Here is a 17,568-nt window from a genome sequence, read left to right as displayed (position 1 = left end):
TTACTTTCAATGAATGAATCAATTTGATCCCTCCCCCCACCCCACCCCGACCCAGGGGAGGCCCCTTCCCCCCTTTTCTTCTGTCATTTGCTATATATAGTCCAACAGGCGGCCCGTTGTAATGATGACAGAGGAAACTGAGTTTCTTTCGTCGCTATTCGTTCCCAGATAGGAATTATCATCATTGTTCCCAGATAGGAATTATCATCATTGTTCCCAGATAGGAATTATCATCATTGTTCTCAGATAGGAATTATCTTCATTGTTCCCAGATAGGAATTATCATCAAGTTATCACAGCGCGCAAGCAAAGCTAGTTTCGCTAGTGTTTTGTATTTTTTTTTTTTCATAACTTTATTGTTTTTTTTGGCCACATTTGACAAAATTCTGGTCACCACCAAATTCTGTGAATTTAGCCAATTTTGTTGTAGCTATTATATCGAAATTGCAAAATGCATTGTGCATTTAGTCCTCCACACCCACTATTCAATATTGCGCAATTTTTATTGCAAAAATCAATATTATTAATGTGAATCCAAGTCTTAGACCAATAGCAAGGCAATTACGTCAAACCATCACTACGGTAGTTATGTCTTGAACCATCGATAAGGCAATTAATTGTATTAAGTCGATAATAAAATGCCAAGAGCAACTAGGGAGTTTTAAGAGATTCCGTTTCCGTAAGTAAATAATGGAAAAATCAGTGCAAGACGTTAATTCAATGATTTACATATATGCTCTTATTATTATTATTATTATTATTATTATTATTAATATTATCTTATTATTATTATTATTATTATTATTATTATTATTATTCATGGATGGATTATTAAAAGTATTAGGGGCGGAACAAACTCGCATAAAGGCCACCAACTTTCTAAACACGATCCGGCATAGAATGTGCCCGTATGAAATAAACAAAAGAAATCTATCCACGAAGGGACATTAATAAAAAACAGATAAAAACATATATTAAAGGCAAAACAATGTATAAGTAAAAAAAAAGAAAGAAACGTGAGTGTGTAATGTGTACACTCTTAGAAAACCTATTGCAAGCGAAAGAAATGCTAGATGATGTATATAAACTGAAGATTAAACAAAACTTGGGAATCTCCCCATAAAGGAACAATCACCCAAACAAAATCCTCTCCGAGAGAGAGAGAGAGAGAGAGAGAGAGAGGCACAAATCCCCCGGCAGCGTACCCAGGGAATCTAATGCATAACATTACTCTGCGGGTGTGGGACGCCCTGTTATAGGCTTTTAACACGATGAAGATCCACTTCCCTCTTCCCCTCCCCCTCCCCCTCCCCTCCCCCCCCTCCCTCTACCCCCCTCCGGCCATGAGTCCCCTAAAACCCCCGCCCCTTCCCTCCCCCACACCCCCCAAAACCACCCGCCCTCCACTTCATACCACACCACACAGACACCATAATATTGCACTATCGCACCTTAGCTGCATTACCTCACCCGGGGCCATTGCACCTTATTTCACCTTACTTTAAGGTGGACTGTTCTTAATTCTAACGGGGGCGCCTCATGCATGTTATGCCTCTTTCATTTAAAGAATGGCGCCTTCCATTATACTAAAATGTAGCTTATAATTTTAAAGGTCAGAGGATTTTTTTTCTCCTCTCATTTTCTTACACTTTTGGATTGTAGCGTCACGCCTGCTATTCTATTTATTTGAAACAACATTCTCTTTCCTTTTAGCTTGAAAAACTAAGCTGAATTTCGAGCTTTGCGAGCTACTGTTCGAATTGGTGTTATTTACTTAGAATTCACGGTGCGGTACGAAATTCACATTATGATACTTACTCCAAAAGTGTCGTGCCAACGGACCATAATGATTACGGAAACGCGAATAACAGTCATCACTTTAAAAGTGGCATTTCGCCATAATACCGAATAATCTAAAAGGTTTCACAAAACAAATTTTGTCTTGAGAGTCTTGCGTCCCCTTCATTCTGAATGAAAAACACTGCTCCCAACCTCTGGTTAAGAAAAGTAGAATAGGGAAAAGAATTCCGAAGTCTCGCAGTTGCTGGAAAAAAGCAGCCCCTCTTAAAACGAAGCTATTAAAAATCGTGGTTTAATTCAATTTTCTCGATCCTTCCCAGTCACAAGATTTTGACCAACATGCTTTTCATCTACTTTGCCAATAATTCAGAACAGAAAGTCTCTTTTATCGTTAATTTTGTGTCAATTTTTTTCTGGGGGGGGAGGGGAGGAGCAGGAAATTGGCTTTTGTAGTGGTACTTCAAGTCCTACTTTACTTTACAGCGGTAAAGGCAAAACAAAACATTTTCACCCAAACTCTTTCAAAAGACGAGGATGCTTTTCTTGGTTACAAATGGGAGCATCAGTGACTCTGCAATCTTGTAATTTAAGATTAAAAGAACAATGACACAGGGGGAGGGTAGCTTCCTCCGTGCCAAATTCCAAAGCCTGATTCTAAAATAAACGATTATATATAATTATCGTTATGACAGAAACATCCGAGAAAGAGCAAGACATCTCGATCATCGAAAGATCCCTTAAACAACAACAAAAAAACATTGAAGCAATACCACAAAATATACCAGCGATCAGGACTTATTTACACGCAAAACAAAATCTTCACAGAAACTAATTACCCGCGGAGTATAACACACGCGGCGTAAAATTCACGGTCTAAAATGTTTGCGAAGAGAGTCAAATTCGCCAAAGTTTAAGACGGCCGGTGCACAATTCACGCCCGCTTTATCCCTGCACAATGAAAATTCCCCAAAGTTGAATCCAATTACTTTGTTTTATTGCACGTCCGGCGAGGGCTCTGGGGGAAGTTTTAAAACTTTTTCCCCTCCCCTCCCCTCACATTTCTTCAGAGTTAAGAACTAAAGACAATCAATTTAAAGTTGCTTAACAAACAGCAAGTGTTGCCTTGAGCGCGTGTTACGGCCTCTCTCAGGGCGCCTCCCGCCGGATTACACTGGTGTTAGTAGTGGTAGTAGTAGTAGTAGTAGTGGTTAGTAGAGTAGTTAGGAATCTTACTTAAAATCATGAATGACGATAATAGATATGTGAAATGATGATCTTTTTATTGTTACGAATCCTTGCAACTACTACTAATACTAGTAGTAGTACTAGCAGTAGAAGTAGTAGCAGCAATAGTAGCAGCAGCAGTAGTAGTAGTAGTAAGTAGCAGTAATAGTAATAACACTAGGAATCGAATGATAGGAAGATAAAACATGCAATGAAGGCGACAATTGTTTTTACTAGAAAATTACATAGATAACCAAATCGTTTACAGAAGGAAGTGTCGACTAAAAAAAACAAACAAACAAACAAACTGCGCAATATTTATTCATCGTCTCCGGGACCTAGCATCATCATCATCACCCTGACTCCTCGCAGAACGTCGGCTAAAAACTTCGTCAGACGATTAACCTCCCTCCGAGTAATTCCACACTATAACTTGCCTTCCCTCTCCCCCTCCCCCTCCCCCTCCCCCCACCCCCCCTTCTCGAAACTACAACTTCACCGCCGCGTCCCTCAATGAAGAGAATATGGAAAGGGATGTCAAGCTTATGGGATGAAGGTGGCGTTGGAATTTCCCTTTCCCCTCTCATCCCTCCCTCCCCTCCCCTCCTTTTCCCCCTAAAACTGATTTCCTCCCTAAAGACTGATTTTCTCTCCCTCAACTATATCTCCCAGCGACCCTGAAAACCACCCGACGGTTTATGCCGATGTTCTTTTTTTTTCTGGAGAGAGAGAGAGAGAGAGAGAGAGAGAGAGAGAGAGAGACGCGTCTTCACGCCTAATTGCTTAATTCCTTCGATGCTGATGCCTCGTCATTAACATAACTTTTAATTTGGCTAAGAGCTCAAAGATCTCGCAGAAAAGCGGCCAGTGCCCTCGACTCGTGGGGAAACGGGGAAGAATGGAAGGGCGAACGGGCGGGAGAAATGGAAGGGCGGACGGGCGGGCGGATGGACGGATAGACGGACGTACTGATGGAAAGGGGTCGCGATTGATGTGTCTGTTTTGGAACAACCCCCAGCAAACACCCCCCCCCCCCCCCCCCCCCCCCCCCCCCCCCCCCCCGCAACAAAAAAGCACTAGGCTGTGATTTGTGACTAGAAAAAAACGTCCGTCAGCATCTCAGCGTTCACGGGAATTCAAACCAAAATAACATTATTATTATTATATTGTTATTGAAAATAATCGCTATTTCAGCCGCTTTTATTTTGTATTAAATTTTCTCTATTTATTCTTCTCATTACTGACTTTTCTTCTGTAGACTCAAGTTGGCCATTAAAATGTTTTAATAGCTAAATTGAGTACAGAAGAAAAGTCGGTAATAAGAAGAATAGAGAAACTTCTTTACAAAATAGCTATTATTTTCAATAAAACCTGCATTAATGAAGGTCGTCTTCTAGCATATATTATTATTATTATTCAGAAGAGGACCACTATTCATACCCAACAAGCCTATAAGGACCACCGACTTGAAATTCAAGCTTCCAAAGAACATGGTGCTCAATAACTGATTTGTAATAAGACGCAATATTACCAAACTATATAAAACTGCAACACAGATAACGCGATCAGAACAAACATTTTTAACACTTGAAAAATATTAGGCATAGGAGGGAAAATATGGCATTACCCAAGACGGACTACGATTTTACAAACAAATGCTTTAGGGAACGTCAACAAAAAAACCTAAAAATAACTACGTTTGTCACAGCAATAAAATTCTGATGTCAGCGTATCACAGAAACTAAGGAAAAATCAAGGATTAAACTCACATCAAAACAAACTTCAAAAATCCCGAATTATTAAAAACATCAAAGTTCAAAGACGAACGCTTTAAAAGAAAATAAGAAAAGAAAAAGGTGACAAGAGTAGAAAGGGTAGACGCGAAACGGAAGAACAAGACAAGGAGAAGAAGAAAAAGAAGAAGAAGCAGAAGAAGAAGAAGAAGGGGACACGGTGCGAAGGGAGGTATACAGAGAGGGGAGGTGGGTGAGAAGAAAGGGAAGGGAGGGGGGATGGGTGGGGAGGGACGGGAGGGATAGGGACCGTCGTGCCATTAGCGTCGTCTCTTAGGCGAGGGGAAAGGAGAAGTTTCCAGGTCATTAGTTTCAGGGCTCACCACGCTCTATCGCACAGCCGGAGACCCTTCCCTTCTGACCATCCCCTTCGGCCAAAACCCCTTTCTGGACCTTGCTGCTGCTGCTGCTGCTCCTACTGCTTCTGCTCTTGCTCCTACTGCTGCTGGTGCTGCTTGTCTCCTCCTGCTGTTCCTCTACTTGCAGGTCAACCCTTGTTGAACTTCAAACTCGCGCGTCTGTCCTTTCGTTTGAACAAAACAGCTTCTGCTCCTACTCCTACTGCTGCTGCTGCTGCTGCTGCTGCTGCTGCTTGTCCTCATACTCCTGCTGCTCCTACTGCTGCCTGTCCTCCTGCTGTTCCTCTACTTGCAGGTCAATCCTTGTTGAACTTCAACTCGAGCGTCTGTCCTTTCGTTTGAACAACAAAACACAGCCGATACTTTAACGACACTTTCCAGGTCACAGTAAGGTTTCCAGTAGAGGATTCCAGCACTGTACGCCAGTCACTTTAATTTCGCCATTTAAAAGCCCTGTCTGTCTATCAGACCAGTCGACTCTCCTCCTCCTCCTCCTCTCTCACTTCTCCCGAAGGCGCGCAGGACGTTGAACGTCTCCCTTGGATCAATGGGGAAAAGGTATTTGCAATTCAGCCATTTAGACTTGCAGAGCAGATTTTCTGAAGTCGCAGCGAAAGGGTCCCAAAGTAACGTTTGACAACGGCCTGATGGAACCAGGGTTACATTTGCGAACTATTTTTAACTAACAAGAATTCCGTTAGATTACCTGCAAGACCCAAATGCTAGAAGGCGAGTCGCAAAGGCAAACTCCTTTCTCAAAACAGCCTCCATATCAATGCAAGGATATTAAAACTCGGTGGAAGGCCTGACGCGAATAATTTGTCAACAGACATCCGATCTGTGTCTGCATTAAACTGACAGCGTCATTTGTCCTGCCAAAACTATCTACCTCGTATCTGACTTTCGATTCTCTCTCTCTCTCTCTCTCTCTCTCTCTCTCTCTCTCTCTCTCTCTCTCTCTCTCAAGCCACACAAACCTCTTTTCTTTCCAGTTGCTGGAAGATAAATCCTTCCAGTTCATTTCCTAAACCCAACGACTCATCATTCCAGTCTGGATCCCAGGGCCACTGGACTTTCTTTATTGGTTCCCGTTCCTCGTCCATTCCCCTTTTGCACTGATGGTAAACACAGTTCGCCCAGACTCTCCCAACAAAAGGAATGAAAAAAATTCATTTATTCAACGGCCATCTTTTACGTTCAGTATCTTGATTTAATAAATACACCGCAAGGCATCTTCGCGGTCGGGTATATCGCATCTGGAACTGTACGTGGATGCAAGCGGTCGGCTTATGCTCTGAAAACCAAATCGTTCCATGTCTGTAAAATGGAAGGGGGGGGAAAAGAAATGTCTCGGCCATGAAAATTCCAGCACAGAAAAAAAAGAGGGGGGGGGGACTAAGATTCATTTTGGAGATGCTTCTTTCTACAGGGAGAATCAAACGTCACGAAGGCTACTGACTGCGAAACTGGAAACACATTCTATGGAAACTGGAAACACATTCTATGGAAAAAGTAAAAACCTGGGGTTTCCCGTCCAACGGAGAAACTCCCAAGAAATCCCAAGTGGTACGGTTAAAGGGGAGGGGGGTGAGGGTAGGGGGGAACTGATACCAAAGTGTTACGGCGTAATCTTCGCTGGACCAGAAATCATCAATAGCAATTAGTTCTGATCTGATGGGCGACCATCAATGGCGACTACGGTAAGTCCTCTCTCTCGCTGGACACCTCGGGCCTTCCCAGAATGTAAACGTCCGGCAGACGCCAAGTGACCCTCCGATGGAAGCGAGCGAACGCGTCCGAAGGCGCTTTGGGGGTGGGGTGGGGGGAGGGGTTGATGGGAGCAAGGCACAAGGCGGACGGCCAATAAGAACCCCTCCAACAATGCCAGCGTAATAACAAAAGCACACGGCACTACGGACAACATTATCTTTTTGGGGAAAAACCTTTTGTTTGTTACGTAGTAGGTCTCCATAACCCCGACCACCCACCTCCCTCCCAACCCCCTCCTCCCCCTACACCGTTCCTGTAGCAGCAGGCTATATATATATATATATATATATATATATATATATATATATATTATATATATATATATATATATATATATATATATAATATATATATATAGTATAAAGTAGAAGAACCATTGCTTCGCTTTCATCAAAGGAGAGAATCAGTCCTTTCCCGATCTCATAGTCCCCGTGTTAACCTATCAAAAGACATTAACAGTTTTTATCGGTTTTTTTTTTTTTTTAACAGGAGACCATCGAGTTTCTCTCGAGAGCAGCTACTGGAAAGCCTTCCCCAGATGATCACCTTTATCTCATAAGGCAATTCTTTATCTCCATTATCAACTGCGAACAGATTTAACTAGGTCATTTGATATAAAGCGAGCGCAAGCACAATTACTTAGCTGCTGGACTAATGGCACATCAAACACAACTCACCACTATACACATTCCTCTCTTCATTTAAATCATTCATGGATATATTGCCTCTTCATCACTCTTCAAAATATTACTACCAGCTAACTAACATGGGTTCTATTCGACTGCGTAGTGGCTTTCACAAACATTTGTGTACATGAAAAGCATGCAATATTCATATATATATATAATATATAATATATATATATATATATATATATATATATATAGATATATAGATATATATATATATATATATATATATATATAGATATATATATATAGATATATAAACTGGTAAAAATTTTGTTACAACAGAATTCCATCTAATAAAAGGAGCCCCCCCAAAAAACGCCAAAATATAGAAAGTAAGTACTATATTTCAGAGACTGCGGTCTCTCTCTTCGTTACCTACCTGAAGAGAGAGACAGCAGTCTCTGAAATATAGGGTTTACTTTCTGTATTTTGGCTTTTTTATATATATTATATATACACACGCGCGCTGTCTCCTCATGTACATAATTATCGGTCGTGTTCATTGGAATCTCCTACTATTCCAAAGTCTCGTCCAAATGAAGCCCCCCAACCAGCGTCAACATCTGTCAACTTTCCCAGCCCCCTGCCTTCCCAGACAAGACCTCCTCCGTCGTTGATAAACCTCTGAGAGGGAGAGAACTGATTTCCTCAGCGAGTTACGAGTTTTAATTCTCTTTTATAAGCCAACAAATGCCAGAAACACCGAGACATTTTCCCGCAGTCGCTAGACTAAATACGCAACCTAGCTTTTTTTCCTGGGTTAGAAATGTCGTTTCTGTGCGAGTACACTCATGGTAATTTTCTCTCTCTCGGTTAAGATGGTAAATATTGGTGATTCCGCGCGTCTAGAAGATGAAAACCAATAAAGTAGAGCTTGTGGAAATAAAGCCAATTTGTAAACGGCAAGGTAATCATCCCTCCCGCAGGAGGAATCAACAAGTGAATGACAAGTGTATCTCATGAAAGACAGGTAACTCTTCGGGTTTTTTTTCCTTTCACTAGGCGAGGTCAAAATATATCCTCCTAGAATACTCTGCTGCCACCGAGCGTAGAGATCACAGGACATACCCTGTCATTATCTCTTATTAATTTATATTGAGCGTATCCATTTTTTTGCCAATTAAAATTACTCTCTGGTCATTCAAATCTAATTCCAGAACCCTAATAATAATCATAAGAAATCTAGATTTAACTTAAAATCCAAATCTAAAGCTAAATGTAATCACAGGTAATCAAAATTTAATCAATAGTAAATTAAATGTGAATTTCATGGCGTGTAAATCCAATCCATGAGACTGAAATTGCACCCCATGGTGTTACAAATGATTTATCCTAGACGAAATTTTGATTACACACTTAAATTTAGATATAAATTTGGATTTCCAGCCATAAAATTTAGATTTCCAAGGATTACATTAGGACTAAACTACTTTAAATTTTAGTTTTTGGTTCCAAGTAAATTAAAAGTCATTTAATTTTGTTCCAATTCAAATTCCAGCAGGGCGAGTCCATGTTTTTAATACATGGAAGTCCAATCAGTCGCTACACTCGCTGGCAGGAGGCGATGGGAGGGACGACAATGACATCCTTGATCCAGTACTCACCAATTGTTGACTTGTAGGATAGTTAAGCCGGTGTCCTGAGCCAGTTGCTTCTTCTGGTCTTCGGAGGGGTACGGGTGCTGGGGGGAAGAAGGAAGGAAGACATATTAGTCACGATCACAAAGTGCCAAACTGGCTGCTATATAATTAAATCTCATTTTTAAATCTTGTTTTCCTCTGATAGTCACAAAAATTAATTCTCTTCAGTTACTAACAGTGACATATTTACTAAAATGACCTCAGTTCACAGGTAACCTCAGGGAACAGTCAAATTTCAAAGTTAAATTGCCTGATAAACATCATCTGTATATAAATTGGTAATAATAATAATATAATAATAATAATAATAATAATAATAAAGCCAAGATAAAGAATGTAATTGTCCACCTCTCCTATTCCAAAAAAAGGATCATTCTCTCCCAAAATATAATCTCTTGTTGCCCATCACAAGGCCAACCTTTTCGCAAGATTTGTAAATTCACACTTTGTTTGTGTGTATGTGTGTGTGTGTGTGTGTGTAACAAGGCCAGCAACAGAGAGACAGACCAACAAGCCTAACTGGAAACATGCAAAAAAAAAAAAAAAACCATGGCACACACTTATTATCGTTATGGCTCCTTAAACAGTGATGCCATATTACGGAGATCGTGAAACCTTGTTAAGAGTAATTCTCTGTGAACAGCTTAAAAGTTTTTCTAATACCGTGCAATGTTTATTAAATCATTCAAATGACCCCTATATTTGCATAATGAATTCATAAAGGAGCTTAATAATAACGAATTCCCCTCCCAAAATGTTTTTACCCGTCTACCAAAAGATGCAAAAATGCTTTTACTCATTTACCAAAAGTTGCAAAAGTGTTTTTACTCATTTACCAAAAGATGCAAAAATGCTTTTACTCATTTACCAAAGGTTGCAAAAGTGTTTTTACTCATTTACCAAAAGATGCAAAAATGTTTTTACTCATTTACCAAAGGATGCAAAAATATTTTTACTCATTTACCAAAAGATGCAAAATGTTTGTACTCATTTACCGAAAGAAGCAAAGTGTTTTTACTCAATTTACCAAAATAAGCAAAATGTTTTTACTCATTTACCAAAATCATGCAAAATGTTTTTACCCACTGGCCAAAAGAAGCAAAATGTTTTTACTCAATTTACCAAAAGAAGCAAAATGTTTTTACTCATTTACCAAAAGATGGTCAGGCAATCAACTTCGAGAGCCACGCACTTAGTAATTCACGATCCACTACATTTAGGTTATCAGATAAAGCATACGTTCCTAAGGGAGCAGGAGACAGCGTTTAACAAGAGTCAATGAAATAAGGTCTCTTCAAAAGGAAAAAGTCGAGAGAGAAAAAAAGGGAGAAAATAAAGAGGAAATGGAATCCTCAAGAAAACACAGACGACGCCCAAAGCGCAGTCAATCAACGATACATTACGGAAATCAAGACCTGTTTCTCCCCTTCTCTTCCCTAAACACCTAATGTAACACCAGGAATCTCATCTCATCTCATCTCTCTCTCTCTCTCTCTCTCTCTTTCTCTCTCTCTCTCTGTGAGTGAGCATCTCGCGCACAAACACACACAAGCACAATCACTCGCTTTATTCCAACTTCTCTCTCTCTCTCTCTCTAAGTTTTGTTAAACATTTTCGGGATCTTTTCACCAACACATAATGTCGCCGATGTTCATTTTAAAACGGACTTTTTGAAGCCACCCAACCATTGAGTTTCCAACGGGTCCCTTTTGGGCGGGGAGAGGGGGGAGGGGCTGATAGTAGTTGTGTGTTTGGCCATCGTCAACGCCACATAGCTCCGTTCAGGAGGGGTCAATCGTTCAATACGTAATCCAACGAGGAAGGAGGATCTTTTTCGTCATATCTGTGACGCGAGTTCACTTTTATTTCGAGAGTAGTCATGAATGAATTCAAATTTGTAACTTGGCATCCAAAGACCCGTCTGCAAACTTCCATCTCCCCCCAAAAAAGAAATTCGCAGGATAAAAAAGAAGCCAGGATGACCTCGTGAATTGTTACCATACGACAACATCCATTTCCTACAGAAAATACCGAGCCCGCATCACCATCGCAGTTCTCTCTCTCTCTCTCTCTCTCTCTCTCTCTCTCTCTCTCAAAAATCGTGTGCGTTCGTGTGTATATATATACATATAAGCCCGTGTGCGTTTAGGTGAGTACATTTCCCCCCACCCCCCTATCGCAACAATCAGTGAATGGCGAGAGCCATCTCCCCCTCCAAAATGCTTCGGACATGAGTCGAAAGATCCTGGCGATCAGAGTTAGTCATCTTGCTGGCTCCCCTGATCGAACTCCTCCGATAGCGAGCGTCCATCGATAGAGGATTCGTTGGGTCTCTCTCTCTCTCTCTCCTCTCTCTCTCTCTCTCTCTCAACGAAAAGGGGGGCGCCGCCGCTGATCACCACTCGAGATTTTTTTTTTCGTTTTCTTTTTTTTCGGTATTCCATTCAAAATAACAACTTTTGTGTCTTTCCAATATCCGGCTCCTTTATAGAGAAGCATTCCTCGGCGTTTTATCTTTTAAACTATATGGTGGTGGTGGTGTTCGACTCGACGACTGTATGGAATGCTGCTGTAACCAGAGGAGAGAGAGAGAGAGAGAGAGAGAGAGAGAGAGAGAGAGAGAGAGAGAGAGAGAGAGAGAATGTAGAAGCCAAACTTATAATTAACAGGATTAGTTCTCTCATGGGATAAACGTAGGTATAACGGAAATTATAAATTGGGAAAGTCTGACTCTTCAAAAATAAAATATTTGTCGACGAAATGCAAACAAGGACACAATAAAACCGTAAGACTACACCCAGTGAACACAGATACACCCCCCCACCCCCTTCCCCAACAAGGATAAAACGGGAAGAGCTTGATCAAAATAAAGGGTTAATATCTACATCACCATGAAATACGCAACTACTCGAATTCTAAATAACCTTCAAAGGTAACATTCTCTCTCTCTCTCTCTCTCTCTCTCTCTCTCTCTCTCTCTCTCTCTCTCTCTCTCTCTCTCTCTCTAGGCTACTAATATTCAGCTAGAAATCTGATTACCCAACAAGTTCACTGGAGTTCTTCTGGCAAGTGGTTTCTAATGATCCTTTAGCAATGGGAGTGCTTAACGGTTTTGAGATGAGATAAAACTTCTCTCTCTCTCTCTCTCTCTCTCTCTCTCTCTCTCTCTCTCTCTGTGTGTGTGTGTGTGTGTGTGTGTATAAAATTATGTTCTCATAAAATAGGTATTCTCTATTCATATTACGATAAAATAATTGCAACTTGTTAGCAAACCTATAAATACTTCGTAACAGCGTTAGATGAGATATAACTCTCTTTTTGCATCTATACGTATAAAATCATGTTTACGTAAATTAGGTGTGTTTATTTATATACAAAAAAATGAAGGTAACTGATAATGCGTGCAAGTAAATACCAGTTCTTTAGCAAAGCTAAAAATACTTCACCTCAGCGCACGTACCAGCAGCACTATACAGAACCGATACAATGCAAAACCTCGTTTTTCCTTTTCATATGTTAATGATAATCCTTCGTTCTAAAGAAAAAGTATTCCTGTTCCCCCACCCCTTCCCAGCCCCGCCCCGCTGCCGTTTGCATGTAAGACTGACAGACAGACACGAGAATGCTCGTGATCGCACACTGAATACCCTTAAAGACTTATTCGATCCCTGGCAGTCCGAAAGGCACTTGTCTTTAGTCGGTCAAATAAGTCATCATTCGGTCGTTGGGTCCTCTTGCCGGTCCTCCGTGGGTCCTCTCACGAGTCCTCCGTGGATCCTCTAAGGCCCTGGGTCATTTTGCTAATGACGAGGACGTTGTTTGCTTCCGGGCTTTTTAAGAGTCAGCGAAAGTACGATGACTTTATCAATCAACAAATATGATTATTAATATATAAGATGGACGGTTCCATTGGACACCGCTACCCATGGAGTGCCAACTATTTAAAAATGAGATAAACAACAAACAAATATGATTTATATATATATATATATATATATATATACATACATATATATACTGAAAGCAACAGAGCCATTCATTCGGGCCGAAATAAACGTCTGAACTCGCAAAGGATGACAGCCTAATCACCTGATTATGCTCAAGACCAAAACTATCTTTATTGGGGATTCACAATTCCAAAACTACCCGTCAGGAGTTATCACCACTTCCCCATAATGATCGTGATTTCGAGGAAATTATGCCATCAGAGAGAGAGAGAGAGAGAGAGAGAGAGAGAGAGAGAGAGAGAGAGAGAGAGAGAGAGTGAAAGATAGAGAAGATCAAGTCATCAGAGAGAGAGAGTGAGTCTTATCCAACATATTGAAAAACAAATCACAGAGGGTCGTACCGTAAGATCACCACATTAAGGTGCAAATCTGACATTACAATCCGACACCAACGTTCCCCCAAAACACACGCACACACACAACCCTCATTCCGCGAAACTAAAATATGACGCTGCAATCACAAAAATACACAAACGCACGCACACAGAGGAACAAATTCCACCCACCCCCACAAAAATACAATGCGGCAGCAAATAATCTTGAACATATATTATCCTTCCTCACCCGTATCACCCGTATGAAACGAGAATGATTCGAAAGGGAAACGATCGGCAAAAGCGAATAGGAATAAAATCAGGATTTCGGAAGGAAAGAAGGGCGGAGGCAGGGCTGAAATGGGCGTGAATGAGAGAGGAAAGTGTAAATATGAGGGATAAATTTTGGGCTGGAATATATCCCCGCTCGTGAACACTGATTATGAGGTGATGTGAAAACTATAGGATGGGAAGTTTTTTTTTTTTTCTTAACAATATTTTCAATTTAAGATCATTTATCAATAATGGATAGAGGTTCACAAGCTCCAGATCTTACGGAATATAATGGTCAACGATAAAAACTTTGAAATGCAGTTGGGGGGCGGGGGTGGGGGGATGGGTGTTTATTCAATAAGAATAACTCAAAGTTAAAAAAAATCGAATTTATTAACATTCATGTGAAAACATAAAGATAATGCATTTATAAAATGAGAGAGAGAGAGAGAGAGAGAGAGAGAGAGAGAGAGAGAGAGAGAGAGAGAGAGACTGGGATAAGCGCAGCAGCGCATTCCAAAAATGAATTTTCGCTAAACAACCGTCGTTTCGGTGCAAGTCTAATGAGACAAGACAGCTAAATTTATGGCGTCGGCGACGGTGACAACAAAGGCTCTTGCAACAGCACTCAGCAACAAGCCCTGGCACAAAAAAGCAAAAAAAGAAAAAAAAAAAAAAAAAAAAATAAAAAAAAAAAAAAAAAAAAAAAAAAAAAAAAAAAAAAAAAAAAAAAAAAACTCGCGCGATGACATCCACTTGTTACAAGATCATCATCACGCCCTTAAATCTTGAGACGCATCATAATATGAGAAAGGGTAAAAAAAAAAAAAAAAAAAACAAAAAAAAAAAAAAAAAAAACACGTTCGATACTATGAAAAATACGCACAAGAACATAACATCGAGGAGAATACACACACTCACAAATACACTGAATTATTAAGGATACTCTCTCTTTCTCTCTCTCAAAAAATAAATAAATAAATAAATAAATCAAAATAAAATAAAAAATAAAGGACACACACACAAACAATCTAATGACAAGAGTTACTAAAGAACGATGCCACGTACATGCCGAATGTGCCCTGGTTTATACATAAAAATGGGTATATTAAACATAAGAATGGGTATATTAAAATGTCCACATATGCAATGGAAGCAAAAGGCGCGCACATGTCAGAATGATTTAGTAATCGTACAGACGTCAAATGACAAAAAAGTACGTATTTATACACACATGACCTCGTTCTCTCTCACAGAAACACATACATACGCACACACGCACACTTCCCAGACCCAAACATCCAACGAAAATGAATACATCTTGATTACCGAGAACAAATGAGGGGAAGGAGCCGTAAATTACGATATAAAATACTGCCCGGAGTCGATGCGCAGATGAATGGGGCTTTAATGGTTCAAAAACAACATTTCCTTTAAGGCGATTCAGTTCAGCCCTAGAGAATTATGGCCCCCTCTCTCACCACGGGGTAAAATAAAAAAAAAAAAAAAAAATTGCAGTCATACATATTTTATACCGAAACGTCCCATCTACTCAGGAATAATATATAAAGAAGGAAGAAACGATTATATAAATATATATATAATAATATATATAATAATATTATATTAATATATATATATATTATATATATATATATATATGGCACACTTTTATACTTCATAAGTTGACAAGATTTAATGGTGCATCATTAAGAAAACTGCAGCAATTAACGCTGGGATATTTTCATACCTTCCTCAGACGATTTTTGCTGTGTCTTGATTTAATTAATGGAAAACAAATAGGGTTGACAACCAGGTAATTTTAAAATTACAGAAAATAATGAACCCAATTACATATTAAATATATATATATATATATTATATATATATATATTAATATATATAGATATATACTATATATATAATATAAGCAAATGCCCCAGGAAATGATTGGCCGAAATCCAAGCACTTTCGTCTTAACTAGACATTGTCAACGATCTAAGACATTCGTTCCTTGACAATTTCTTAGTGAAGACGAAAGCACTTGGAGTTCTGACTATCATTTTCCTGTGGTATTCGCTTATTTAATGAAGTCACGTGCATTTTACTGTTATTTTTAAATATATAATATATATATATATATTTTTTAAAAAAAAATAAATTTTAAAAATATATATATTAATATATATATATAATATTACATATATATATATATATATATCTATATATAATATATATATATATTATAATAATTAGATTATATTATATAGTATATATTATATAGAAAGGTTTTTTTTGCCACGAAGAAAAATGAAAAAAAGCGAGAATAGCCAAGTACTTTCGGTCCTGTTCGGACCTACTTGGCAAAGGTGTAAAACCTTCCATTTAATACACAGCATCACGTTTTATAGTTACTTCGTGATAAATTATTCATAATATATATTATTTATATAATATCATATGGAAAACTCAAGTTGCTGTTACGTCACTTATTTCAATTCACTAAAAAGACATTCTGTCAAAGCTAACATTAACACTGAACGATCAGATATTAGCCAAATTGGATAGAAAATATTCAAAAGAACTGTGCTTTCTGAACCTCTATTAACTTTAATTATCAAGTAAATAATGATAAATCTGACATTAGATATTTCACATTTTAGTTTTTTAATAAAAAAATTAATCATGCAAGATTTCTATGATCACAATCAAGAATAATGTCCCTTTACTCATAGGGATCAAGTTAACAATGGATTGCAAGAGGGCCAAAATAACTAAATACGCTAAATACCTTTTTTTTATGGTAAACCAACTTATCAACGTACATCCAAAAGATTAAAATGAAAAGAAAGCTATCTTCTTGCCCCAGCGTATGCTTAAATTCCAATGAAAGTATGAATCAGTTATGTTTTAAGGTAAAACAACTTAACAACGTACATCCAACAGATTAAAACTAAAAGAAACCTATCTTCTTGCCCCAAAGTATGCTTAAATTCCAATGAGAGTATGAATCAATCATCCGGATAAACCAATGTGTACATTTTTATTCGAAAAAAATCACGTTCCAGGAAAGTGGCAACGGAAAACTCTAAAAGTCCAAATTATCGTACATCAAAATGAGGCAGCAAGAACTCTTGAATTTATTATCATTATTATTTGTTTTACCGCTGCTTATTCTTAAAACTTGATTAAAAATCTCGAGTCTCGAAATTTCAAGTTATTACCGCTGCATGAATGGAATAATTCCTATGCCACGCCTTTGCGAAGCGTCTAAACAACAGCAACAGTAACAACAAAAACAACACACACAAACACCTGTCCGTTTTCAAAGCTAAAAACAGGGTCCGTTAAACATCCAGAGATAAAAACGCACAACATATTCGTTATCTCTTCTATAAATTTTAACCAGATAATTTCAAGACTTAACATAAAAAAATTCGAGGACTAAACATCTTGACATTGAGATTACAGACGCCCACAGGAAAAAAAAAAAAAAATCTACATACAACCGCGTACACATTTTATCTACTTCATGTCCTCATACATCACCCATACATTAACCAACGATAAATATGCATGTATGCAATACGTGCACAAGTACGTTTGTGTACGTACGGTACGGCCGGGCAGGCAACTCACGTCAACACAGGCGGGACACAATATGCCGGGGGTGTGACAGGCATGCAACAAGGCTCA

At 38.9% G+C, this 17,568-nt stretch overlaps 1 protein-coding gene across 14 annotated transcripts in view; it reads right to left on the bottom strand.

Moving 5' to 3' along the window:
• The window catches only part of LOC135221837 (homeobox protein homothorax-like), a 652,109-nt gene that overhangs the window by 106,986 nt on the left and 527,555 nt on the right, over positions 1-17,568 (bottom strand). For all 14 annotated transcript variants that reach the window (XM_064259739.1, XM_064259738.1, XM_064259741.1 and 11 more), the window contains one exon: positions 9,243-9,319. In XM_064259739.1, coding sequence (XP_064115809.1) covers positions 9,243-9,319 — 77 coding nt within the window. The remainder of the gene's footprint in view (positions 1-9,242; positions 9,320-17,568) is intronic.

Source organism: Macrobrachium nipponense, chromosome 3 (assembly GCF_015104395.2).
Source record: "Macrobrachium nipponense isolate FS-2020 chromosome 3, ASM1510439v2, whole genome shotgun sequence".
Classification (NCBI taxonomy): domain Eukaryota; kingdom Metazoa; phylum Arthropoda; class Malacostraca; order Decapoda; family Palaemonidae; genus Macrobrachium; species Macrobrachium nipponense.
This window is presented reverse-complemented; position numbering and strand designations above follow the sequence as displayed.